Source organism: Lissotriton vulgaris, chromosome 3_1 (assembly GCF_964263255.1).
Source record: "Lissotriton vulgaris chromosome 3_1, aLisVul1.2, whole genome shotgun sequence".
Lineage (NCBI taxonomy): Eukaryota > Metazoa > Chordata > Amphibia > Caudata > Salamandridae > Lissotriton > Lissotriton vulgaris.
Window position 1 is genome coordinate 524,805,335 of NC_141689.1, and position 27,312 is coordinate 524,832,646.

General features: G+C 46.3%; 1 protein-coding gene across 1 annotated transcript; it reads right to left on the bottom strand.

Moving 5' to 3' along the window:
- Window positions 1–3,253: 3,253 nt before the first annotated feature.
- On the bottom strand, window positions 3,254–11,371 carry LOC147726736 (phytanoyl-CoA dioxygenase domain-containing protein 1-like). Its single transcript, XM_086962980.1, has 6 exons — window positions 11,242–11,371; window positions 10,618–10,834; window positions 9,758–9,849; window positions 6,356–6,495; window positions 4,494–4,598; window positions 3,254–3,361 (listed from the first exon to the last, which is right to left on the bottom strand). The coding sequence occupies exons 1-6, from the start codon at window positions 11,369–11,371 to the stop codon at window positions 3,254–3,256; spliced, it is 792 nt and encodes a 263-aa protein (XP_086819106.1).
- Between the last annotated feature and the right edge of the window lie 15,941 nt (window positions 11,372–27,312).

The window sequence follows — 27,312 nt, forward strand, 5'->3', positions numbered from 1 at the left end:
GACTCTTGTTGGATAAATGGGCAGGTGAGGTTCAGTTCTGGCCCAGTCACTCACAGAGCTACTGACACACCCACAGAGCTACTGACACACATTCACAGATCCCTATAGCCACTCACACACCCACTCACCTACTCGCATATCCATTCACACACCCTCAAAACTACTCACAGACTCACTCATACTCACACACCCACCGACTCACAGCCCACACAACCACACTCTTACAGCCGGTACCTGACCAATATAGCTACTCACAGACCCTTACAGCCACTCACACACACCTCTTTTAGGAAGAAGTTGAAAACTTGCCTCTTTAATCTGTGATGGGATCCTCTCTCTCCTTAAAACTCACTCTCTCCACAGCGCGGGGACACGCCGGGAGGCGTCACCAGGCGCTTTACAAACTCCTTTAAACTAAACTAAACTAAACACCCACTCACACCCCTTCAAAACTACTCACACTTCCACTCATACACCAATACAGCCACTCACCAAATCAAATTCACGCACACACCATCAATCTACTCATACACCCAAACAGACACACACAAACCCACTCACAGACCCAAACAGTCACACACAAACCCACAACCCGACCCATATAGCTACTCACACACCCATTCAGACCCCTACAGCTACTCACACACCCACTCACCTCACAGACCCATACAGCCACCCACACAGCCACTCACAGGCCCATACAGCTACTCACTGGCCTATACGATCACCCACTCTCAAACGATACAGTTTCCATCAGGAAAATAAGTTTAAAAAAATACCTTCGAAATTCACAATAAAAAAAATGAAATTATAGAGACTTAGGATATAACATTTTCAAAAACCCTCAGAAATTCACTAAAAAAACAAAGGTTGGACATTACAATTGGGCTCAGATTTCACTCGTACAAAACCAGTGAAATTCAGCAGTCAGTTACCAGAGCTAACTATAAGTTACGCCCCCGCAATGCACTGTTTATGACCTCACATATTACATCACTGATGACATTATCCATAGAACCATTCACACGCCCAGTCACACACCAACACAACCATTCACACACCCAGTTACACCCATACAACCACTCACAAACCCATACAACACTTCGCACACCCACTCACACAAACACTCACATACCCAATGACACTCGTACATAACCACTCACACACCCACTCACACATCTACTTACACACCCATACAACCACTCACACACCCACACAACCATACAACCACTCACACCCATATAACACTTAGCACACCCACTCACACAAACACTCACACACCCACTGACACCCCTACACAACCACTCACACACCCACTCACACATCCACTTACACACCCATACAACCACTCACACACACAGTCACACACCCATACAAACACTCTGCCCCTCAGCCCCCCTTGTGGGCCAATGTTGGCCCTAGGGGACCCCATCCTACAGGGCCCAGCCTTAACTGAATGGGGATGGAGGCCATGTGGCCCCCTCCCCAGGTCAAATTCGGCATCCCCATTCCCCGCGACCCAGGCATAAATATATACATTTTTAATGGGGCTGGGGTCTGCACGGCCCCCCTCCCTGGGCCAATTTAGGCCCCGGGGACCCCATTCCCCAGTCATAAACAAATGGGTAAGGTGGGCTACATGACCCTTTCCCCGGACCAATTATTGGCACAAGCTCCCCATCCCCCTGGGCCTGGCCATGTCACCTGGGTGCCCTGGGCACACAGTGTGCACAATGGGGATCGCGAGGGGAACCTCAAGGCCCCCGCGTTCCCGGCTGGCTCCTGACTTCCTGCTGTATGAACAAGCGCTGGAGTCCCCACTTTTTTTGCCATATTTGCTATAAATTCGCAACATATTTAAAAAAAATGCTTTTTTACCCTGCAGGGTCCCTGTGGGACCCCAAGACCAATTCTTGGAGGTCAGGGTATCCCTACCCAGCCCCCTTTTCTTTTTCTTTTTTTTTACTTTTTTGGGGGGGACTCAGCAGAAGCAGAGTCCCAAGATGGCTGTTAACACTTTCTGGTTGAAGTGTTGGCAGCCCCAATCAGTTATGCCGTTCTCTGCACAAGCTCGTTATTATTCGTGAATTAGCCAGCAATCGGAGATATCTAATTTTGGTTTCCTTAAATTTCTCAACAACTACTGAATGGATTTACACCAAATAATAGCAGTTCGGGCTGCAGTCCTGTCTAAAGAGTTCAGGGGAATTAGCAATGAAAAGGCACTTTTGTTGACCCCCTTATTGCTCAGCCCCTACTTGACTGATCTCCCTAAAACTTTCCATGCACAACAAGACTCACTGTGACCCTTCGTTGGAAAGTCTTGTGAAGAGTTGTCAAACAGCGCCAAAGATACAGGCAACTTTAATGAATCCATTGTACCCAGTGGTCCAGTGCAGACGCGTTTCGGGCCTCGAGCTCTTTGTCAGAGGCATCCTTCATGAAAACTGCAACATTACCACAGGATATATCCCCTCTTTTATGTCAATCATATCATATGTGTATATATAGTCACACAATGATCGATATGTACCAATGCGGGCTTGTTAGTGAGGCCAGTGGCGATGAGGAAGGCTGAAGATGGTCCTAGTGGGACGTCCCCTAGACTTCTAGATCAAAGTAAATTGATCTAAATTGATCTAGAGTTCCTTATGTACCGGCATGTATGCAAATTCATGCTTAAAATTAGACCAGCTTAAAATAAGACCAGCCTCCTCGTTACATATTTCTCAAGCTGGATTCATCTAGATGTGTTGAAAATCAAAAGTGGTACTCTTATCCAAAATGTAGTGATACATTTTTATTTTACTTTTGTACAAAAAGAATACAAAAAGACATTCGCACTTTTGACTGTAAATCTGTCTTCCAGTTGTATGTTTAGCTCAATAAATACACCTTAATAAAATAGAATTACATATAGTCAGGCAGCTAAGATTCAAAAACAGGATGCAGGCTTGTGTTTTCTAATGAAAGTGCAATGCAGTGCAAAAAGGAATTCACATTATCAATTCTGAAACCGCAATTGTTTGTTTTATGGTAACAGTTGCAGTACCTTTTGGCCTACCATCCAAACATTATTGTAGACAATATTAAGGCTCACTGCAAGATGTTAAAAAATAGGAAATACATATTTGAACCTATAGGGCTCCATCTGAGATCAGGAATGAACCTGCACCATGCAGCAGTATGTTACTGGCAGTTATGAACTACATGAAGAGAGGAATGTGTCTCCTGCTGATGCTCTGCAGAGGTGTCAGAAGGTCTTGGAGAAAAAGTTGGGTGCATGATCTGTAAAATGATGGAATTCATCTGTTCCTGCTACAAGCACGGTGGCGGGGAAGGAGCGGGGGCGATCGGGGTCCTGGAATCAGAGAGGAGAAAAGTGCATTAGAATGAGGACATTCAGACGTGGGAGAATACAAGACCTTATATTAGAGGACCTACACTGGTGTCATGTAGTGAGGGAGAGAAGGGCATGATCAACCGAATCTCTAAAACGTGTACTCTACACCAAAAACTAACCATAAATCTTCCCTCTCTTTCAAAACAGCCTAAGAACCAACACTAGCTAAATCCCCAAACTATCTAGCATTCAAACCTGCCTCTCTTATAGAACAACCTGACTACCCAAACTATCTAAATCCCCAAACTATTGAACCTTCAAACCTGCCACTCTTATAGAAAAACCTAACTATCCAAACTATCTAAATCCCCAAAGTATTGAACCTTCAAACCTGCCTCTCTTATATAACTAACAACCAAAACTATCCTAAATCCCTAAACTATTGAACCTTCAAACCGCCTCTCTTATATAACTAACGACCATAACTATCTAAATCCCCAAACTATTGAACCTTCAAACCTGCCTCTCTTATATAACTAATAACCAAAACTATCTAAATCCCCAAACTATTGAACCTTCAAACCTATATATAACTAATAACCAAAACTATCAAACTCCCCAAACTATTGAACCTTCAAAACTATATATAACTAACAACTAAAACTATCTAACTCCCCAAACTATTAAACCTTCAAACCTGCCTCTCTTATATAACTAACAACCAAAACTATTCTAAATCCCCAAACTATTGAACCTTCAAACCTGTCTCTCTTATATAACTAACAACCAAAACTATCTAACTCCCCAACCTATTTAACCTTCAAACCTGCCTCTCTTATATAACTACTAAAACTATTTAAATCCCACAACTGACCTTCAAACCTGCCACTCTTATATAACTAACAACCAAAAACTCCCTAAATCCCCAAACTATTGAACCTTCAAACATACCTATCTTACATAACTAACAACCAAAACTATCTAAATCCCCAAACACACACAGTTGCGAGTAGAAATGCGCGCACACAAACACATGTGCATGGATGCACACACACAAACTCATACGGTCCACACTGTCACTCTTGTTGTCTAATAAACCCACTGATACACAACCATACTCAGACAGTCTGAAGGAGAGGGTTGTACTCACCTCCACGGGGTAGGCTGTGGTGGGGACGTAGCGAATAACGAAGCCACATCTGCGTCTTCGGGACGTGTTCGGTTCACTGGCGTGGACTGTCAGCCCGTCGTGGATCTGACGAGAGAAATGTAGGATATGAGCCGTGCTTATCTGCCAAAATTGTAAGTGCTAGTGCCCAATGTGTTACTCACTGGTCCACTGCAGCTGGCACTGCCCGCGTCACTTTTTTACCTTTAAGTTTTGTCATTTTTTTAAAGCTATATTAAATAATTCAGGGGCATAATATCGAGGGGGTTTATCTCCGCTTTTTCTGCTTTAAAAGCCAAGAAAGCGGTGATTAAATTATCTCCCTATTACCTAGCTGTCGCTAACACCAGTTAGCGACAGCTAGTAGGAGATAGCGACCATCTTGGGCCCCGCTTTGCATGTCAGTGATATTTATCCCTAATGACATGCAAAGTGGGCGTGCCAAGATGTTAGCGACTGGAAACAGTCGCTAACATCGCTATCTCCTATTACCAACTTTTGGAGATATTTGCGCTAAGCGCGAATATCTCCAAAAGCTAACACCTGCCCTGAGCAGTTCTTAGCCATGTTATCAAATGGGAGGTGGATAACATGGCTAAGAGCATTTGCTTGGTAATGCATGAATATCGGTGACTTTTCAGCGATATTCATGCATTTCGGCCGATTTTCATCACTTAGGAGATAAACCTTGATATTATCAAGGCTCCTAAGCGATAAAAATCGTCGCTACATGGCGATAAAATTATTGCCGCTAAGCCAACCTAGCGATAATTATCGCTAGTTGTTGGTATTAGGCGCCTCAGTTCTCTACTAATGATTATTAGTTAAAAATGCACACACACTGCCGCCATGTGGTGGTTTCTCAGACATATGTGCCTGTGTTTACAGATAGGCACCGGAAAACACAGGCGCAAATTAAGCACTGGATATGGGACAGAGAAAAGAGAGGGAGCCACCTGAGGTGCACCTCAAGGGGAAACTGAGTACATAGTCCTGAGGCACCCAAGGAAAGCTGTGAGTGCACAGCACTGGTGCACCCCAATGGGAGAGCAGTGAGTACACAGTGCTGGTGCACCCCAAGGGGAGCTGTGAGTACACAGTGCTGGTGCACCTCCGGGGGAGCTGTGAGTACACAGTGCTGGTGCACCCCCAAGGGGAGCTGTGAGTACACAGTGCGGATGCATGCCCAGGGGGAGCGGTGAGTACACCACGTGGGTGCACCTCTAGGGTAAGCTGTGAGTACACAGTGCTGGCGTACCCTCAAAGGAAGCTGTGAGTACACTGTGCTGGTGCAACCAAACAAAGAGCTGTGAGTACAAAGTGCTGGTGCACTCAAACGAGGAGCTGTGAGTACACTGTGTGGGTGCACCTCTAGGGTAAGCTGTGAGTACACAGTGCTGACGCACCCTCAAAGGAAGCTGTAAGTAAAGGGAGGTACAGTACATGGGCACCCTTAGGGGGGTAATGAGTACACAATACATGGGCACCGTTAAGCAGGGGGTAGTGAGTACACAGTTCTGGGGCACCTTTAAGGGGGATAGTGAGCACACAGTTCTGGGGCACCTTTAAGGGGGGTTGTGAGTACACAGTAATGGAGGCAAAAGGCTAATTATGGGAAGGGCGGTGCCATTAATTGATGGATGTCTTGGCCCCTCCCACTTCCCGGCTGCCTCATTTATAAATGGGGGAATCACTGGTCTGCCTGACACCCAAAATGCACCGGGCTCGAGTATCATGGCTTTTCATGTTACTTCGTAAGGTTGCAGTAACCCCTTGTTTGCCTTTGGAAATAACCACAACTGTGAGACATGAGTCCAGGAAACGAAAGAGCGCTGTGAACTCACCGACATCTGCCCAGCCTGAAGAGGACACTCCACCGCCTTCTCTGCATCGACCATGTGCCGCGGTATCTCCTGATTGGTGGACAGCATGTTCCCGGGGGTCATTGCTGTGCGGTGCTCCAGGACACCTTGTTTGTGACTTCCTGCACAAGAAAGGGGGGTTGGAGTGAGGGGGGCACTGATTCCTGGCCTGGGTACTCATGCAGTCCCCGCCTCTGTCAAAAATGAGGTGTCAGCACGGGCCACACCCACAATAATTATACACACATTTACCTTTAATTATCATGCGTGGAAAAGGCACCTGCCTGGTAAAGAATGAGTGGAAAAGACTGGCTGGTAAAGGCATATGCGTGGTAAAAGAAGGGTGGTAAAGGCATGCGTGGAAAAGACTGCGTGGTAAAGGCATCTGCATGGTAAAGGATGCGTGGAATAGACTGCGTGGTAAAGGCATCTGCGTGGTAATAGAAGCGTGGTAAAGGCATGCGTGGAAAAGACTGCGTGGTAAAGACATCTGGGTGCTAAAGGAAGCGTGGTAAAGGGATGGGTGGAAAAGACTGCATGGTAAAGGATGCGTGGACAAGTCTGCGTGGTAAAGGCATCTGCGTGGTAAAGGCATGCGTGGAAAAGACTGCGTGGTAAAGACATCTGGGTGGTAAATGAAGCGTGGTAAAGGCATGGGTGGAAAAGACTGCATGGTAAAGGATGCGTGGAAAAGACTGCGTGGTAAAGGCATCTGCATGGTAAAGGCATCTGCGTGGTAATGGAAGCGTGGTAAAGGCATGCGTGGAAAAGACTGCGTGGTAAAGACATCAGGGTGGTAAAGGAAGCGTGGTAAAGACATGGGTGGAAAAGACTGCGTGGTAAAGGATGCGTGGAAAAGACTGTGTGGTAAAGGCATCTGTGTGGTAAAGACATCTGGGTGGTAAAGGAAGCGTGGTAAAGGCATGGGTGTAAAAGACTGCGTAGTAAAGGCATCTGCGTGGTGAAGGATGCGTGGAAAAGTCTGCGTGGTAAAGGCATCTGCGTGGTAAAGGCATGCGTGGAAAAGACTGCGTGGTAAAGGCATTTGCGTGGTAAAGGAAGCGTGGTAAAGGCATGCGTGGAAAAGACGCGTGGTAAAGGCATGCGTGGAAAAGACTGCATGGTAAAGGCATCTGCGTGGTAAAAGATGCGTGGAAAAGACTGCATGGTAAAGGCATCTGCATGGTAAAGGATGCGTGTAAATGACTGCATGGTAAAGGCATCTGCGTGGTAAAGGATGCGTGGAATAGACTGCGTGGTAAAGGCATCTACGTGGTAAAGACTGCTTGGTAAAGGCATCTGCGTGGTATAGGATGCGCGTAAAAGATGCCTGGTAAAGGCATGCGTGGAAAAGACTGTGTGGTAAAGGATGTTTCCATCTAACAGAGGATCATGGAAGCTGAGTAAATACAGAGCCATCTCTTAACACTAGAACCCCCCGCGAGGACCCAGGGGATCTTTCATCGAAGCCTCACCAGCCCCCAGGAGTCTAGCCTCTGACACAAATTGGGTGAAGATTGTGGGGTCATACTAGAGCCCTGTCTGACCAACCCTGTCCAATATCACTCTTTCAAGGCAGTGGTGCCCGTGTTTACAGGCAAAGACATCTCCGCCTGTAGAACCATAAGCAGCGTCTCTCTGTTAGGACCTCGTGTCCCCCGCTTCAGCTGTACAGTAAAGCACGGGTCAGGGTTTGATTGGCTTTGAAAAGAGTTGGCCCGGGCACCCTGAAAAAAGTGCCCCTCATTTGCGGATTGCGGGGAAGATTTACAAGGACTGGTGCATCCCTGCAGATTAGCAGGGATGCGCCAGTAACGATGCAACACGCAATTCTATCCTTGCGTCACCACGGATGCGTCGCATTTACAATGCAGCACACAGTGGCGCAGGGATAGACAGGTGCGTGTCGCATCTGATGGTGTAAGGTCGGTGCATGGCTGGAGTTATGTCGCAGGCGCGACGTAACTCCAGCAATGTTCAGGGACCGCCCATACCTAAAGTGCTGCGCCACTCCTTACGCCTGCTTCAAGCAGGCGTAAGGTTTCGTCGCAGCAGCCTCTGAAAAATGACTCCATGAAATCTTGTAGATTTCACAGCGTCACTTTTACGAGGCTTTTTCCGACGGAACGCCCACCCTGCATACATTAAACCTGACGCAGGTTTAATGTGGTGCAGGGATTTACAACGTGACGCATCTCCCTAGATGCATCAGGTTGTAAATAAGTCGCAACGTGGCGCATGGTTTACGCCACCGCTACGTCACAGAAGTGACGCAACAGCGGCGTAAATGTGACACAATTGACTTGTAAATCTGCCCCCGTCTTTTTTTAAATCACTGCTTCAGTGTTTTAAGTGTTATAAAAAGAAGTTGGGGGATTTCTATAAGAGAGGTGTGCTTTATCTTAACTTGATTGAGATTTAAAAAATGCGATTGTTTCTAGGACTCTGTGTTGCTTGATTAGTTTACACTGGTGAACCACCCCTGAATATAAGTGAGGACACTTGGCTCAGCCCCCCTGCCCCTGCTCAATCAGCATACATTAATGGGCGGGGCCAGCCTGAGACTGGGAATGATACCTCCGCCCCCTTGGTAAAAGGGGGGTAACAGAGGTCCATTCGCCTCCGCAAAGGCTGATCAGGCCCCCACTGGGCGGAGCAGCACAGACAGCCCATATCGACCACCACGCTGCCCAAAAAAGAGGCCCATTGCCCAAATGCCCCCTTACCAATCCAACCCTGGCACGGATCCCTCTATGTCATGACAACGGGACTCCCTGGTTAATAGATAGCCTACATTCCAGGCTGTATAGCCCTGTCCTAGATCAATATATCACGACACTGGGGCTCAATTTAAAGGAATGCACCATCTTCCATTCATAAAGCTCTCTCCCACATCCCTATGTCACGACATTGAGGCTCCCTGGCTAACAGATGGCCTTCCTCCCATGCTATATATCCCTGTCCTAGATCCCTCTGTCACGACACTGGGGCTCATTGTAAATGGATGCAGCATCTTCCATTCTGTATAACTCTCTCCCACATCCCCATGTCATGACAATGGGACTCTCTGGCAAAGAGGTGCATTATCTCCCTTCTAGATAACTCTCTCCAACATCCCTATGTCCCGACATGGAGGCTCCTTGGTTAACAGATGGCCTCCCCTGCTGTATAGTCCTGTCCCAGATCCCTATGTCACGACACTGGGGCTCAAGGTAAAGAGATGGCCTATATATCTCCCATGCTGTGGAGCCCTGTCCTAGATTCCTATGTGGTTACATTGGGGCTCACCAGTAGAGTATTAGCCCATCCCCCATTCTCAGCCAATCAGTGTTAAAGCTCCAGGCTGTTGTGATGCATGCATTGACTATGGGAGTTTATCCATACCTGGAATAACCTGCAGGACACCATTCTCTGCGTCTACGTCATCCAGGGCAAGCCACACTGAGGCCACCGGGCCCCCCTCGAAGCCCCAATACCTGGAAGTAAAAGGAGGAGGACGCTGTCAGCCAAACATCCGCAAACCTCGGGGCATGAGGGCACAGAATAGCACATGAGGGCACAGGAAAGCACATGAGGGCACAGGATGGCACATGAGAGCATAGGATGGCACATGAGGGCACAGGATGGCACATGAGGGCACATCATAGCACATGAGGGCTCAGGAAGACACATAAGGGCACAGGATGGCACATGATGGCACAGGATGGCACATTAAGGTATAGGATGGCACATGATGATACAGAATAACCCCTGAGAGCACCGTATGGCACATGGGGGCACAGGATAGCACATGAGGGCACAGGATAGCACATGAGGGCACAGGATAGCACATTATGGCACAGGATGGCATACAAAGGGCATAGGATAACACATGAAGGGACAGGATGGCAGATGATGGCACAGGATGGTGCATGAGGGCATAATAAGCCACATGATGGCACATGAGAGGACAGGATGACACAGGGTGATGTGTGTCTGGTAGTGCAACCAGCCATATGCCCTCATGTACTGCCTAGATGAAAGATGCTGTAATCTACCCTGTGTGTGCCCCCTCCCCCCCAACCCGCCCTGTGTATTAAACACCACATGGTGCCCACCAGGTAGCCTGTTAATCAGACGTCACCAGGCTCAGGTGGCAGGAATGCCATCCTTTGGCCTCACCCTTGAAGTACAAAAAGACACATCACCCCAGCTGAGCCCTCCCCTCACCCACCCTGGAGCCAGCACCCCGCAGTCTGACTTACTTGATGTCCTGGTGCCAGGCCACGTAGGGGGCGCTGTTCCCTCGGTGGGGCACGTCGGAGGCCGGGTATTTACAGATGAACCTGGAGTCCAGCAGGACCACGTGGGGCCCCAGCACGGCGGTGATGGTCTGGAGGGTGTGCGGGTGGGTGGCGAGGCCCAGCACCCACGGCAGGCGCAGGTGGGCGTTGTGCAGGCTGTACTGGGCGTGCTCCTTCCCTGCAGGGTGAGAAAGCAAAAGACACACGGATGATGGACGGAGTGCAAAGCAAATCAAACATTCACCCCAGTCAAGAGGTCTGGGTTCAATCCACCGTTCTTTTGCTGACCTTGCCACCCCAGTTTAGACCCAGCCTGCAGGGGACACAAGGAGGGGGTTAGTCTCTACACCGAGAGGCCTCTAAACCGAGGGGCTTATATATGGGAATGGTGGCCCCAACAGCGCAGCAAAAAACATTCTGGACGCAGTGTAACGCTGCTCAGGGCCACGCAGAGTGGCTTTGCGGAGCTTCATAAATTTGGCTTGGGGCTTTGCCTCCTGCATGTACCACTCAGCATGGTGCAAGCATGACGCAAGGCCCTCATAAATAAACCCCGAGAGATAAGGCTGCCCTCCCTGCACCTACCAAACTCCTCCTCCAGCTCCTCGAAGGCCCTCCTGGCGCCCTCCAGCTCCTCCGGGTCCAGCACTGGCACTGACGTCAGGAAGCCCCGGGCATCATAAAGGGTCTTCATGTGCTGAGGGTCCGCCTCCATGATGAGGGCGAGGACTCGGACCCCGCTTCTTGTGCCAGGGATGGGGGGTCTGCCGCCGGGCTCCTGAGAGCTGAGCCCCAGATGTGGATATGTTCCTCTGGCACCGGACTCCAGATGTTGTCCTTCACCTCCAGAGGTGCTGATGCTCCAGGCGTGTTCTTCTGGCTCCCAAGACGCAGGTGCTCCAGATGTGGCCCTGTGGCTCCCCAGGTGCTGGAGATTCTGTACCCTGGTATTCAAGAGCTCCAGATGTGAATGTTTCCTCCTGCCCCTTGCAGTGCTGGAGCTCCAGGTGTTGCTGGGGGTCACTGCCGCTGTCTGTCCACCCTCCTCTGCCTCGGCATCTTATGTAGGCCCGCTCAGACCCGCCCCCGCCCCGGGCCGGGGCTGCACTCTCATGACGTCGCCACAGCCGGGGGCTGCTTTCGGGTTTTCCCATTAATCCCAGCTCATGACCCCAGGCTGCCTGGCATTGTGTAATCCTGAGCATGTCCGCAGCGGAGGAGTCAGGGGGGAGGCACTGCAGACGCCAGCTCAGACGTTTCCTGGTGGTCCAAGGGGGCTGCAACAATGGGGTTCACGCGGGAGTCGTGCAGTGATACCCCCAAATGAAGGGACTTTGAGGTGTGTATGTATAAATAAACATTCCTTATTTACACTGAAGCCATTATCGGGGTGTTACCGGGCCGAGGGGCTCCCGAGAGCTGAAGCCGGATCTAGGCCAGACCTGAAAACAACAGGTCAGTAAAAGCAGCAGTGAAAGGTGGGAAAGTACATCTGACCTCATGGGAACTGACTTCAATTCTTTTCCAAAATACGAGAAGATGAGGAAGTGACGTCACAAAGGCTTTGCCACAATGACGTCACAGCCATCATACACTGCATACAAACATCATACACAGCATACAGCCATCATACACAGCATACAGACATCATACACAGCATACAGACATCATACACAGCATACAGCCATCATACACTGCATACAGACATCATACACAGCATACAGACATCATACACTGCATACAGACATCATACACAGCATACAGCCATCATACACAGCATACAGACATCATACACAGCATACAGCCATCATACACTGCATACAGCCATCATACACAGCATACAGACATCTTACACAGCATACAGACATCTTACACAGCATACAACCATCATACTCAGCATACAGACATCTTACACAGCATACAGACATCATACACAGCATACAACCATCATACACAGCATACAGACATCATGCACAGCATACAGCCATCATACACAGCATACAGACATCATACACAGCATACAGACACCATACACAGCATACAGCCATCATACTCACAATACAGCCATCATACACAGCATACAGATATCCTACACAACATACATATATCATACTCAGCATACAGATATCATACTCAGCATACAGACATCTTACACAGCATACAGCCATCTTACACAGCATACAGATATCATACTCAGCATACAGATATCATACTCAGCATACAGATATCATACTCAGCATACAGCCATCATACTCAGCATACAGATATCATACTCAGCATACAGCCATCATACTCAGCATACAGATATCGTACACAGCATACAGCCATCATACACAGCATACAGACATCTTACACAGCATACAGACATCTTACTCAGCATACCGACATCTTACACAGCATACAGACATCTTACACAGCATACAGCCATCATACTCAGCATACAGACATCTTACACAGCATACAGCCATCATACTCAGCATACCGACATCATACACAAGATGCAGAACCTCATATGTGGGAGACACTCGCCCTATTAATACCAAGTGTACCCACAAGGGGTTAAGAGGCGCACTCTAGATTAATCCCTGTTTTCACTGTTTAGACAAGGGTGCTGCATTTATGACATGTGTTGGCTACACATGTATCTAACTAATGAAACTCAGAACAGGATGAACCTGCTTAAGTGTGCACTGTTCCTAGTGAACAATCTGTTCACAGTTATTCACTCTCAGTAAATTCCAATGTCCAAAACTTAAACTATATATATCACAAACATCACTTTTGTGTGTATTGTTATTTACTTCATTTCTTTTTTTAACACAATTTGAATATGTAACTTGTATTCATACTAATTCTCAGTAATTCCACATACAATTACAATGTATTCCAGATTTCAATATTATTTACAATCAAATACATTATATCATTGAATGGTTTAACATGATTATTTAACCGATGGCCGAATGCATTTCGGAACCAAGGTTCCTTCCTCAGGGGCTGTATTCTGTAAATTAAGAAATTAAAATTACTGAACGCATATTGCAACCAATGATATTTCCAACTGATGAATTATCTAGGGATCTAACAGTGCATATATATAAACTTCACTGCTGCTCCTGATATATACATAGATATCACCATTGACAGTCTGTCTGTACCTCATACCACAAAGAACATTGACATGTGCACTATTCACAACTGTCCTATGCCACACTTACATGAACATATAAAGCATTGTTTTACCAGATATTTTCAAACCCATAGTAAACAGTCATTTTACAGCTATGTGCAAAATCAAAATAATGATATGCTGTTTGCTCATTTCACTCTGATTCCCTGCATAATATGCCTATTAATATGTACTGACATTAGCACGGTAAACAAAACCTTTCTTAGTTGTATAACCTAAGATACATTGAGATAGTTAAACATCATACGTGCTTTATTGCTCCATACTTGCTATGGTGTTGACGTCGCTCTCAATAGATTACTTACTCTAGTGGAAGCGGTGTGGCTCATTTAGCGATCATAATAACAAGTTCAGTGGACCAACCCTGTTGTCAGTTCCTACTTCTACCATTATAATTCGATGAACACATTAGACATTAGTTTCATTAGACACTCGCCCTATGCCACATACGTGCATGCACAGAATGCATTCTTCATATCAAGGATACTGCCTTTATACATGGCATACAGCCATCACACCGACAAACAGCCATGATACACCAAGCATATCCGGATACACCATGGTGCAGCCCTCTGACGTATGGAGCAGGCCTCATATGCCAAATACAGCCACCAAATACAAGATACAAGCAACATAAATCAGATACAGCAATTCTGGGGATACACGAAAGTAGGTTGCTTGGAGGTGCAGAGGGAACCTCTTGCACATGAGGTGTGAGACACGTGGAAAGTGTTGTGTGGAGTGACCAGTCATTACATCTAGGCGCCTGACCTTTGTTGTTGCAGTTTGATATAGCGCGAACTCGACCCAAGATATTGGAGCCTTTTACATGAGCACCAGATACCTTACCGGAGGACGCATTCATTTTTGAGAGGCACACTGAGGTTTAGCGATTTGCCCAGAATCACAGGATGTCGAGCCAACGCCGAGACTCGAGCCTGGTTCCCCAGCTCCGTAGTCAGCAACTCTGGCCGTTACGCCTCATCCTTGTCATAAATACACAAACATTCCAAGAACAGGAACACAGCTTCCATCAAGTAACTCTTCAACCGATGGAGGAACACGAGATACGCATCCCCCCAGCCAGTGGGGGCTGTAAACTTGACCCCAGTGCCAGTAAGGCCTGGCCCAGGGGAAGGGCAGAGTCGAGGCATCCATTGCTCGAGACAGATGTGCTGTGAACCGCCTGGGGGCACTCGCCACTGTCCGGGTTCAAGGCTGGGTGTTGTTTCCTACTGTTAATGTCCATTGTGATAGCAACAGAGTGAAACAATTAGCCACCTCTGCCTGCTATTAACAGGGGAGGGGTCCCTCCAGAAAACAACATAGAGCCCCGGGGTGCCCTGGCCACAGTGGCGAGTGGGACTTCCCCGTGGCTGCTGCAGTGTGGGGGCGGTTTACACCTGTAGGGAAGTGACACTTCCTCTCTGGGGTACAGTGGAAACCCCCAGGCTGCCTTGGGGCGTATTCCCTCCACACTTGTTTAAGAAAGGTTCTCACTCCACAACCCAAACCCCCTGCTATTTTTTTTATTAAGGGGATGTTTCCGATGAAAGGCATGCAAAGTGCTGCTGCTGGGCGGGGGTGTTACTGTTACGACTCTATACCATAAGCCAGTAGCAATCGGAAAGGGACTGCTGTTGCCATGATAAAACAAGCATTGAAAATGCAATAAGGAGAGGATATGGCCTTATGGCTAAAGCTGCCGACATTGGAGCTGGGGAACTGGGTTTGAGGCTCGGGGGCGGCATCCCGTGATTCTGGGTAAATCATTCAATCTCCCCGTGCCTGCCAAAAACAAAATGGCCATCTAAAAGTGAAAGCGCCCATAGCGCGCTGCAAAACACAAAACAAGCTGTGGCCAGGGCTTCAAGTGGGTCGGGTCTGATCAGTGCTGAGCACTGTCAGTTTTTAGGTCTCGCTGATCCAATGCGCTTGCGCATTGCTGGCGAGATTATAGTAAGGGGAAAAGAAAAGTCTACCAAAGACCTTTGGAATGCGGTTTATGGCCAGTGCATGTGAGGCATTCAAGCGCGAAGCTGGCATTGACTTGAAAGCAGCAGATTGCTTTCGCCAGCGCGCGCTCGGCCTCACTTCCTGCTCCCCCTCTACTTGCGTTATTGCTCACACCCCATATGCTCGTCCCCTCCCACCCTTGATCTATGCACGTGCACGCCATTGCCAGCCACATAACACACCACCATTTGTCTGTGCCTCGGCATCAGACTTCAAAGGCTGCCGCTCAAGCGTGAAGCTGGCATCGACTTGAAAGCAGCAGATTGCTTTCGCCAGCGCGCGCTCGGCCTCACTTCCTGCTCCCCCTCTTACTTGCGTTATTGCTCACACCCCATATGCTCGTCCCCTCCCACCCTTGATCTATGCACGTGCACGCCATTGCCAGCCACATAACACACCACCATTTGTCTGTGCCTCGGCATCAGACTTCAAAGGCTGCCGCTCCCCCGCACCCCGCATGCACATAGCGCACCGCCATTTGTCTGTGCCTCGGCATCAGACTTCACATGCTGCCGCTCCCCAGCCACAGCAATGCCGAGAGCTTGTTAATAGCAATGGCGGCCGCATGTGATATTTACAAAATGCGCAGCTCACCCTACTTGTACCTTTTCATCGATAAAGCATTTTTTTGGGCGGCACATGTGAACAATAGCAGCCGCGTGCTTTTTTTTGTCAGAGTAGCAGCCACTGGGGGCCATTCACCTTTATTTACAAATGAGCTCCTCCCCCCACTCCAGCACTTCATTTTTATTTTATTAACAATGGCAGCCTTGCGTCTTCCGTGAACTTCTCCCTCCCGCTTTGGCTTTCCACCAGCATTTGCATGTCTTTGCTTACTTTCATCAGAGCGGTATAAGGGTGCCTGTTCCGTGCTCTTTCCCCTCCCACTTGAGCGACATTTACACTCCTTTGTTTTAAATGCTCCACGACGTGATCACCCGATCCGGGATGGTTTACAGGCATTCCTTACATCGTGTGTAATTGTGTATCACGATAATGGATCTGTACTCCGGGGATGATTAATATTCCTTTTTTTTCACACTATGCATTTATAAGCTCTGTGAATAACGCTTGCCTTAATTTACAAAATACGCACCTCACCCTCCATTGCAAAATTTTTATTAGCAATGAAGGCCTTGCATCTTCCGTGCAATTCCCCCTTCCGCTATGGCTTTCCACCAGCATTTGTTTGTTTACTTTCATCAAAGCGATACAAGGGCATCTGTTCAGTGCACTTCCCTCTCCCGCTTCGGCGTTAAGCGGCATTTGTATTTTTAATGCTCCACGTTTGTTCACCCGATCCTGGGTGGTTTACACGCGTTCCCTACATAACGTGTAATTGTGTGTCCCGAGCATTGATTTTTTCGCTAGGAAGTAACTTTAGAATAGCGTCATTTCCAGCTCAAACAAACACAGCTCACAATTAAAGCAACTCATAAATAAAGGCCCATTGGACAAAACGTTTTTGTAGCAATTTTATCAGCGGGTCTTGTAGCGTGGATCATAGGTAGGTTGCTGTCACTTTCATGCATTTCTCTATCATTGCAGGACATGCAACACCCAGTGGCCATGGCTTACAGTGCTTCAAATTAGGGAACGCCAGTGTCTATTAAACACGGCGCCTTGATAATATTTTTTTTAAAACGATTCGTCCACAGTCATGTTGATCATGGCATTTAAATATTGTTGTAAAGGAATATTGAAGATCTGGTTCTGTCAATGAGATATCCGCTGCTCTGACCGAATTCCACATACACATTCTTTGTGGTAGCAGCGCCCCCCAGGGCAAAATATCTTAGCCATGTGAAGGCTGCAGTTAGTCCCTCGAGAAGCTCCATGCTGGTGCTGTACACCAGTATGCAGGATTTCATTGAAAGCAATAACCGAGCCTGCTCCGTGGAGCCTGGGCAGTGACAAGACCATTCATTGTACACTACATGGTCTGTCCACTCTGCATGCACACAGTAGTGTTCGCACTCTCTCCCTGTGCACCTCATGTCTGTGGTGCTTAGCGGACTGTCTTGGGTGCATGGTATGGTGACTCATCTTACTGCCCTCATGATCCTCTTTTGGCTTTGCCTATTCGCACCTCTGCTAGTGTGCCTTCTTACCGCCTTTCATCATTTGCTCTGTCTCGTGCCAGTAGCTATATTGAAATAGGCCATGGGGTTTCCAATGTGTACTGTTCATTCATTCCCTTTCTAAGCTCATCCTTTGGCTCGCCATTGCCTATGTATGCTCAACAGGTTTTTGCTCTTAAACACCCCCCCCCACCCGCCCGCCTTGGTGGTCTGTGTTTTCTTTCACTACTGTGTGACTCTTGATTCCTTCTGTCTGCTTGTTCAGCCCTCCACACTCTTCACCTCCCATCTGTGCCTGGCTCCCCACAGTCACTCCTTTTGCTTTTTCTCTGGACATGCTCTGAGAGTGAGGCTCTGTTTGCTCACTTGATCTTCGGCTGCGCACAGTATGAACTCTGCTATGCGCCACAGTTGAAAATATATTGACTTACCAGTTTGAGGCTATTAGCAGTAAAAATGCAAAACTTGATTTGTACTGTGTGAAATACATCTCCTACAGTGTAGCAACTCGCAATATATCTTGGCTTCTGCACAACTAAGCTTTTCTTTCTAGGTTAGCCAATCAGACTTGTCAGGACACCAAAGTACAGAAACTTGCAGTGTTAGGTGTGTGCACAAAGTACGGGTTATGAAGAGTGGAACTCTCATACTTTGTGCTAGCCCAGGATGCTTGTTTCCAGTCCAGGGAAGACATGGCTTGGCAGTTTGCCCTCACTCTACCTATCTATCTCCCACACTCTATCTATTGCCCTCACTCTATCTATCGGCCTCACTCAATCTATCTATCGGCCTCACTCTATCTATCACCCTCACTCTATCTATCTATCGCCCTCACTCTATGTAACTATTGCCCTGACTCTATCTATCTCCCACACTCTATCTATTGCCCTAACTCTATCTATCTTCCTCACTTAATCTATCTATCGGCCTATCTATTGCCCTCACTCTATCTATCTGCCTCACTCAATCTATCTATCGGCCTATCTATCGGCCTCACTCTGTCTATTGCCCTCACTCTATCTATCTATCTGTCGCCCTCTAGCTAAGTAAACTTAGTTTTTGTAGAATTAATATTGTGTGATCGGTTTCTTGTGCCCCTTGGCGCACCATGCACTCAACGTTTTCATTAAGCAAGACATTTGTTAATATGGTTACTTTATGTCATGTTGTTTCCAGTGGCGGCTGGCGAACTTTGAAAGTGATGATCCTGCCAGGTGTGCCCCCAATTTGTTTTCAAAATTTGCTTCTCGTTCTCCCTCACTCTCACATTTACTCTCTTGCCTCTCACTCACTCTAACACATATTCTCTCACATACCTATTTCCACTTATACACCCACTCACAGTTACTCACAGAAAAAAACTCCTACTTACTGGTCTCGTTCTTACTTACAAATACACTTACACACACTCACCCTTTCACACTCACTCACCGAGGTCTAGAGCAACTGCACCCGCTGCACATTTGATAGCTACACCACAGACACACTTTAATTGTCTCTTACAATCTCCAATCACAAACCCCATCTAATGCACTCACACTCCTTCACTTTCACGTATTCATACTCACTCTCAAACCCTGACTCTCTCTCGCTTTCACTCTCATTCGCACTGATAAGCACACACACCCTTCCACTCTGATCTAGTGGTTCACCAACAACAGATACTCCACTACCATATACTCACCTGGGCCCATAAGCTCACAATGTGGATAAACCGCTGGGTGGTGGGGGGTTTTGGGAGTCAAGTTTTATTAAAAACTTTCACAACCTGTTTAGGATTAGTTTATACAATACCTCAGGTCAATTTTCAATGAACCCTCTGCAGATCAACAAGTTCTTCCCTCTGGTCGATGGACCATTAGTTGAATATAGTTGATGGCGATAATTAACATAAATTAGCTTTTCTATACTTTAAGTTAATCACCACAGGCTCAAAAAGTTTTAAAATTCTGTATGTAAAATTATAGGTGCATATATAGTGAAAAATGCTTTTCCTATGTAAACTTTGGCGCCGTTTGACAGATCTTCCTAACATTTTCCAGACAGTTATAAGCAAGCCAGAAAATGCTATTCCTATGGAAACTAAGTTCTAACTATAACTGGTGACTGTCAGTAGGAGCTATATCTCCTACCTGCAGTCATCAGTTATAGTTAGGACCTAGTTTCCATAGGAAAAGCATTTTTCACTATATATATATATATATATATAATATATTATTTCCTCAACTATACAGTTATACAAACAACATCTTACTTATTCAAACATATACTAACACATACTTACTCTCTTATACAATCACTGATACAAGTACACAATGATCCATATAGCCACTCGCACATTCACTGGCTCTCATGTATAGTCATTTATATATGCCAACTCTCACATGCACTATGTTTTACATATGTACTTACTTGCACATGTAGCACTGAGATATCCATTCACTCACCAACACACCCATGCACATAGTCAACCGCCCATATAGCTGTTTCCACATGCACTCTTGGACTCTCACACTTAGTGAATCAACTGCTCACACATCTATGCTCAGAGTCACACACCTCCCAGCCACCCACACACACACTCAGTCTCCCATTCAAATACTTGGGCAACCAATCAATAACCCATATAGCCACTCATATAGCTACTGATCAACACATGCAGCAGCTTACACAACAACAGACATACTGATGCACACATTCAGACAGTTTTGTCACTAACCCATGCATTTAGTAAGACACATTTAATCACTCACTCATACAGTCAGTCACGCACCTACTAAATCCTTCATCCAGACTCTTATACATCCATTCATTCTTCAATATGTAAAACATATTTAAACTTTACAAAAACACACAGTCACTGGATAATGTCATCAGTGATGTCATCAGTGATGTCAAATGAGATGTCATCAGTGATGTCATCAGTGATGTCATTTGAGATGTCATCAGTGATGTCATCAGTGATGTCACTGACCATGTCATGAATGATGTAATATGTGACATCATCAGCAGTGGATTGCGGGTGCGCGAAATATAGTTCGTACAACTAACTATATAGGAGCAATTTCAGTGGTTTTTTAAATGCTAATTCCTAACTATATAATGCCAGAAACTTATGTTTTTTTAAGTGAATTTGCAGGTTTTTAAAATGCTAATTCCTAACTATATAAGGCCTGAAACCTATGGTTTTTTAAGTGAATATATATATATATATATATATATCAAATGAGATGTCATCAGTGATGTCATCAGTGATGTCATTTGAGATGTCATCAGTGATGTCATCAGTGATGTCACTGACCATGTCATGAATGATGTAATATGTGACATCATCAGCAGTGGATTGCGGGTGCGCGAAATATAGTTCGTACAACTAACTATATAGGAGCAATTTCAGTGGTTTTTTAAATGCTAATTCCTAACTATATAATGCCAGAAACTTATGTTTTTTTAAGTGAATTTGCAGGTTTTTAAAATGCTAATTCCTAACTATATAAGGCCTGAAACCTATGGTTTTTTAAGTGAATATATATATATATATATATATATATATTCACTTAAAAAACCATAGGTTTCAGGCCTTATATAGTATATATATATATTCACTTAAAAAACCATAGGTTTCAGGCCTTATATAGTTAGGAATTAGCATTTTAAAAACCTGCAAATTCACTTAAAAAAACATAAGTTTCTGGCATTATATAGTTAGGAATTAGCATTTAAAAAACCACTGAAATTGCTCCTATATAGTTAGTTGTACGAACTATATTTCGCGCACCCGCAATCCACTGCTGATGATGTCACATATTACATCATTCATGACATGGTCAGTGACATCACTGATGACATCACTGATGACATCTCAAATGACATCACTGATGACATCACTGATGACATCTCATTTGACATCACTGATGACATCACTGATGACATTATCCAGTGACTGTGTGTTTTTGTAAAGTTTAAATATGTTTTACATATTGAAGAATGAATGGATGTATAAGAGTCTGGATGAAGGATTTAGTAGGTGCGTGACTGACTGTATGAGTGAGTGATTAAATGTGTCTTACTAAATTTCAGTGGTTTTTTAAATGCTAATTCCTAACTATATAATGCCAGAAACGTATGTTTTTTTAAGTGAATTTGCAGGTTTTTAAAATGCTAATTCCTAACTATATAAGGCCTGAAACCTATGGTTTTTTAAGTGAATATATATATAAGGCCTGAAACCATAGGTTTCAGGCCTTATATAGTTAGGAATTAGCATTTTAAAAACCTGCAAATTCACTTAAAAAAACATAAGTTTCTGGCATTATATAGTTAGGAATTAGCATTTAAAAAACCACTGAAATTGCTCCTATATAGTTAGTTGTACGAACTATATTTCGCGCACCCGCAATCCACTGCTGATGATGTCACATATTACATCATTCATGACATGGTCAGTGACATCACTGATGACATCACTGATGACATCTCAAATGACATCACTGATGACATCACTGATGACATCTCATTTGACATCACTGATGACATCACTGATGACATTATCCAGTGACTGTGTGTTTTTGTAAAGTTTAAATATGTTTTACATATTGAAGAATGAATGGATGTATAAGAGTCTGGATGAAGGATTTAGTAGGTGCGTGACTGACTGTATGAGTGAGTGATTAAATGTGTCTTACTAAATGCATGGGTTAGTGACAAAACTGTCTGAATGTGTGCATCAGTATGTCTGTTGTTGTGTAAGCTGCTGCATGTGTTGATCAGTAGCTATATGAGTGGCTATATGGGTTATTGATTGGTTGCCCAAGTATTTGAATGGGAGACTGAGTGTGTGTGTGGGTGGCTGGGAGGTGTGTGACTCTGAGCATAGATGTGTGAGCAGTTGATTCACTAAGTGTGAGAGTCCAAGAGTGCATGTGGAAACAGCTATATGGGCGGTTGACTATGTGCATGGGTGTGTTGGTGAGTGAATGGATATCTCAGTGCTACATGTGCAAGTAAGTACATATGTAAAACATAGTGCATGTGAGAGTTGGCATATATAAATGACTATACATGAGAGCCAGTGAATGTGCGAGTGGCTATATGGATCATTGTGTACTTGTATCAGTGATTGTATAAGAGAGTAAGTATGTGTTAGTATATGTTTGAATAAGTAAGATGTTGTTTGTATAACTGTATAGTTGAGGAAATGGAAGTGTGATTGATTCTTTGCATGACTGACTAGGTGTGTGAGTAACTCCATGGATGAGTGGCAGTGTGTGAGTGTCTGTATAGGTGTATGAGTGCATATGATAGTGTTGTATTGATGAGTGACTGTATGTATGAGTGATTCTATGGGTGAATGAGTGAATGTGTGTGTAGACCTAGGAATCAGTGAGTGCGTATGTAGGAACTGGTATTGGTGTGTCAATGGTTTCAAGAATGGTAGTCTGTATTTAACACTGGATGTATCAAAGGTTATATTAGAGTGTGAGGAGGTGCATCGTATTATCACATGAATGATATCATCAGTGACGTGATCAGTGATGTCAAATGAGATGTTCCCTGTGTGGCCTCTTCTCTTTCTTCGAGGGAGTTTGTTTTGGACATTAATTCGCGCAGTTCCAGTATTGCGCTCAAGAGGCCCACGCAGCTTCAAGTTGGCCCTGGTTTTGCTGGACACTGCTTCGGCGGATCTTCGTTTATATCCAGGTTGCTGGATTTGCCAAGGCCCACCTCTAGGCACGGGAGGAGATGGGGCGGTGTTGTGGTCATTGACTGCACTTTGGCAAGGTGTATTTACATACTTGCCCACGCTGAATGGATCCCTGTTGTCTGGAGGGTGCTGCAGCTTGGGGACTGGAGGAGTAAGCAGAATTTGGATTCACACGGACTTTGGAGTAGTGTTCCAAACTACGACGCTGTTCCACCCCCGCAATACCCACCCGTCAAGAATCAAGCATTCTGGGACTTGTAGGCACCACCCACCGGGCGGCCTACGTAAGGTATTAGCATATGTGATTCACCTTGGGGGAGGAGAAGCTACACACCTATCAGGATGGGGCTGGGTATTTCAAACCCGTGACATGCACCTACATCCTGATCACACTCCTGGCGCTGAAGAAGGCTATGACGCCGAAATGCATCCGCCATTCTGTGTGACCTCCGAATAAAGCTGGCTCCGAATTTCCCCTGTGTGGCCTCTTCTCTTTCTTCGAGGGAGTTTGTTTGGATATATATATATATATATATATATATATATATATATATATATATATATATATATATATATATATATATATATATATATATATATATATATATCCAACGTAAAAAGCACCCTTTTAGAGAACGCCCTCACGGTCCACATATCCACTTCAAATGGGGACGACAGCACCCTCAGCATGCAGCTTGCATCACAAATTCATTGCCAAACGCGTTTCGGGTTCTTGCACCCTTGTTCACTGGCTCCTTTTTACAAAACACTGCCACACAATGTAAGGTAAACGCCTGCTTTTATTAGTAGTTCCGCCCTGTTGGGCGTGTCTCCTTGCTTCGATGGGCTCGGCCGCTAGGCCTTCTGGTATAGGCAGTCCTTACAGTCACCCTTGTGGGGTGTGCAGAGGTTTCAAATAAAAGTACTTAAAAACCCCAGTGGGTTGATGTTAGCACAAATGCTGAGGTGTGCTGACTTTAATGCAGTCTCTCATTGTCGAGTGTGGTCCGTCCTGGATACAGCGTCTCACAACCTGGCTGACGCTGTAGGTCCGCGTTTCAGCGGAGGTTCGTTCTCGCGACTGGGATCATCCCCACTGGGGTTTTTAAGTACTTTTATTTGAAACCTCTGCACACCCCACAAGGGTGACTGTAAGGACTGCCTATACCAGAAGGCCTAGCGGCCGAGCCCATCGAAGCAAGGAGACACGCCCAACAGGGCGGAACTACTAATAAAAGCAGGCGTTTACCTTACATTGTGTGGCAGTGTTTTGTAAAAAGGAGCCAGTGAACAAGGGTGCAAGAACCCGAAACGCGTTTGGCAATGAATTTGTGATGCAAGCTGCATGCTGAGGGTGCTGTCGTCCCCATTTGAAGTGGATATGTGGACCGTGAGGGCGTTCTCTAAAAGGGTGCTTTTTATGTTGGACAGTTAGCGGCTGATCCCAGTCGCGAGAACGAACCTCCGCTGAAACGTGGACCTACAGCGTCAGCCAGGTTGTGAGACGCTGTATCCAGGACGGACCACACTCGACAATGAGAGACTGCATTAAAGTCAGCACACCTCAGCATTTGTGCTAACATCAACCCACTGGGGTTTTTAAGTACTTTTATTTGAAACCTCTGCACACCCCACAAGGGTGACTGTAAGGACTGCCTATACCAGAAGGCCTAGCGGCCGAGCCCATCGAAGCAAGGAGACACGCCCAACAGGGCGGAACTACTAATAAAAGCAGGCGTTTACCTTACATTGTGTGGCAGTGTTTTGTAAAAAGGAGCCAGTGAACAAGGGTGCAAGAACCCGAAACGCGTTTGGCAATGAATTTGTGATGCAAGCTGCATGCTGAGGGTGCTGTCGTCACCATTTGAAGTGGATATGTGGACCGTGAGGGCGTTCTCTAAAAGGGTGCTTTTTACGTTGGATAGTTAGCGGCTGATCCCAGTCGCGAGAACGAACCTCCGCTGAAACGCGGACCTACAGCGTCAGCCAGGTTGTGAGACGCTGTATCCAGGACGGACCACACTCGACAATGAGAGACTGCATTAAAGTCAACACACCTCAGCATTTGTGCTAACATCAACCCACTGGGGTTTTTAAGTACTTTTATTTGAAACCTCTGCACACCCCACAAGGGTGACTGTAAGGACTGCCTATACCAGAAGGCCTAGCGGCCGAGCCCATCGAAGCAAGGAGACACGCCCAACAGGGCGGAACTACTAATAAAAGCAGGCGTTTACCTTACATTGTGTGGCAGTGTTTTGTAAAAAGGAGCCAGTGAACAAGGGTGCAAGAACCCGAAACGCGTTTGGCAATGAATTTGTGATGCAAGCTGCATGCTGAGGGTGCTGTCGTCCCCATTTGAAGTGGATATGTGGACCGTGAGGGCGTTCTCTAAAAGGGTGCTTTTTACGTTGGATAGTTAGCGGCTGATCCCAGTCGCGAGAACGAACCTCCGCTGAAACGCGGACCTACAGCGTCAGCCAGGTTGTGAGACGCTGTATCCAGGATGGACCACACTCGACAATGAGAGACTGCATTAAAGTCAGCACACCTCAGCATTTGTGCTAACATCAACCCACTGGGGTTTTTAAGTACTTTTATTTGAAACCTCTGCACACCCCACAAGGGTGACTGTAAGGACTGCCTATACCAGAAGGCCTAGCGGCCGAGCCCATCGAAGCAAGGAGACACGCCCAACAGGGCGGAACTACTAATAAAAGCAGGCGTTTACCTTACATTGTGTGGCAGTGTTTTGTAAAAAGGAGCCAGTGAACAAGGGTGCAAGAACCCGAAACGCGTTTGGCAATGAATTTGTGATGCAAGCTGCATGCTGAGGGTGCTGTCGTCCCCATTTGAAGTGGATATGTGGACCGTGAGGGCGTTCTCTAAAAGGGTGCTTTTTACGTTGGATAGTTAGCGGCTGATCCCAGTCGCGAGAACGAACCTCCGCTGAAACGCGGACCTACAGCGTCAGCCAGGTTGTGAGACGCTGTATCCAGGACGGACCACACTCGACAATGAGAGACTGCATTAAAGTCAGCACACCTCAGCATTTGTGCTAACATCAACCCACTGGGGTTTTTAAGTACTTTTATTTGAAACCTCTGCACACCCCACAAGGGTGACTGTAAGGACTGCCTATACCAGAAGGCCTAGCGGCCGAGCCCATCGAAGCAAGGAGACACGCCCAACAGGGCGGAACTACTAATAAAAGCAGGCGTTTACCTTACATTGTGTGGCAGTGTTTTGTAAAAAGGAGCCAGTGAACAAGGGTGCAAGAACCCGAAACGCGTTTGGCAATGAATTTGTGATGCAAGCTGCATGCTGAGGGTGCTGTCGTCCCCATTTGAAGTGGATATGTGGACCGTGAGGGCGTTCTCTAAAAGGGTGCTTTTTACGTTGGATAGTTAGCGGCTGATCCCAGTCGCGAGAACGAACCTCCGCTGAAACGCGGACCTACAGCGTCAGCCAGGTTGTGAGACGCTGTATCCAGGACGGACCACACTCGACAATGAGAGACTGCATTAAAGTCAGCACACCTCAGCATTTGTGCTAACATCAACCCACTGGGGTTTTTAAGTACTTTTATTTGAAACCTCTGCACACCCCACAAGGGTGACTGTAAGGACTGCCTATACCAGAAGGCCTAGCGGCTGAGCCCATCG

Coding starts and splice junctions, on each gene's coding strand:
- LOC147726736 (XM_086962980.1), bottom strand. CDS start 11,371: ATGGAGGCGGACCCTCAGCACATGAAGACCCTTTATGATGCCCGGGGC. Junction 10,835..11,241: donor GGAGCTGGAGGAGGAGTTTG/GTAGGTGCAGGG, acceptor CTCACCCTGCAG/GGAAGGAGCACGCCCAGTAC. Junction 4,599..6,355: donor TTCAGGCTGGGCAGATGTCG/GTGAGTTCACAG, acceptor TTCTCTCGTCAG/ATCCACGACGGGCTGACAGT.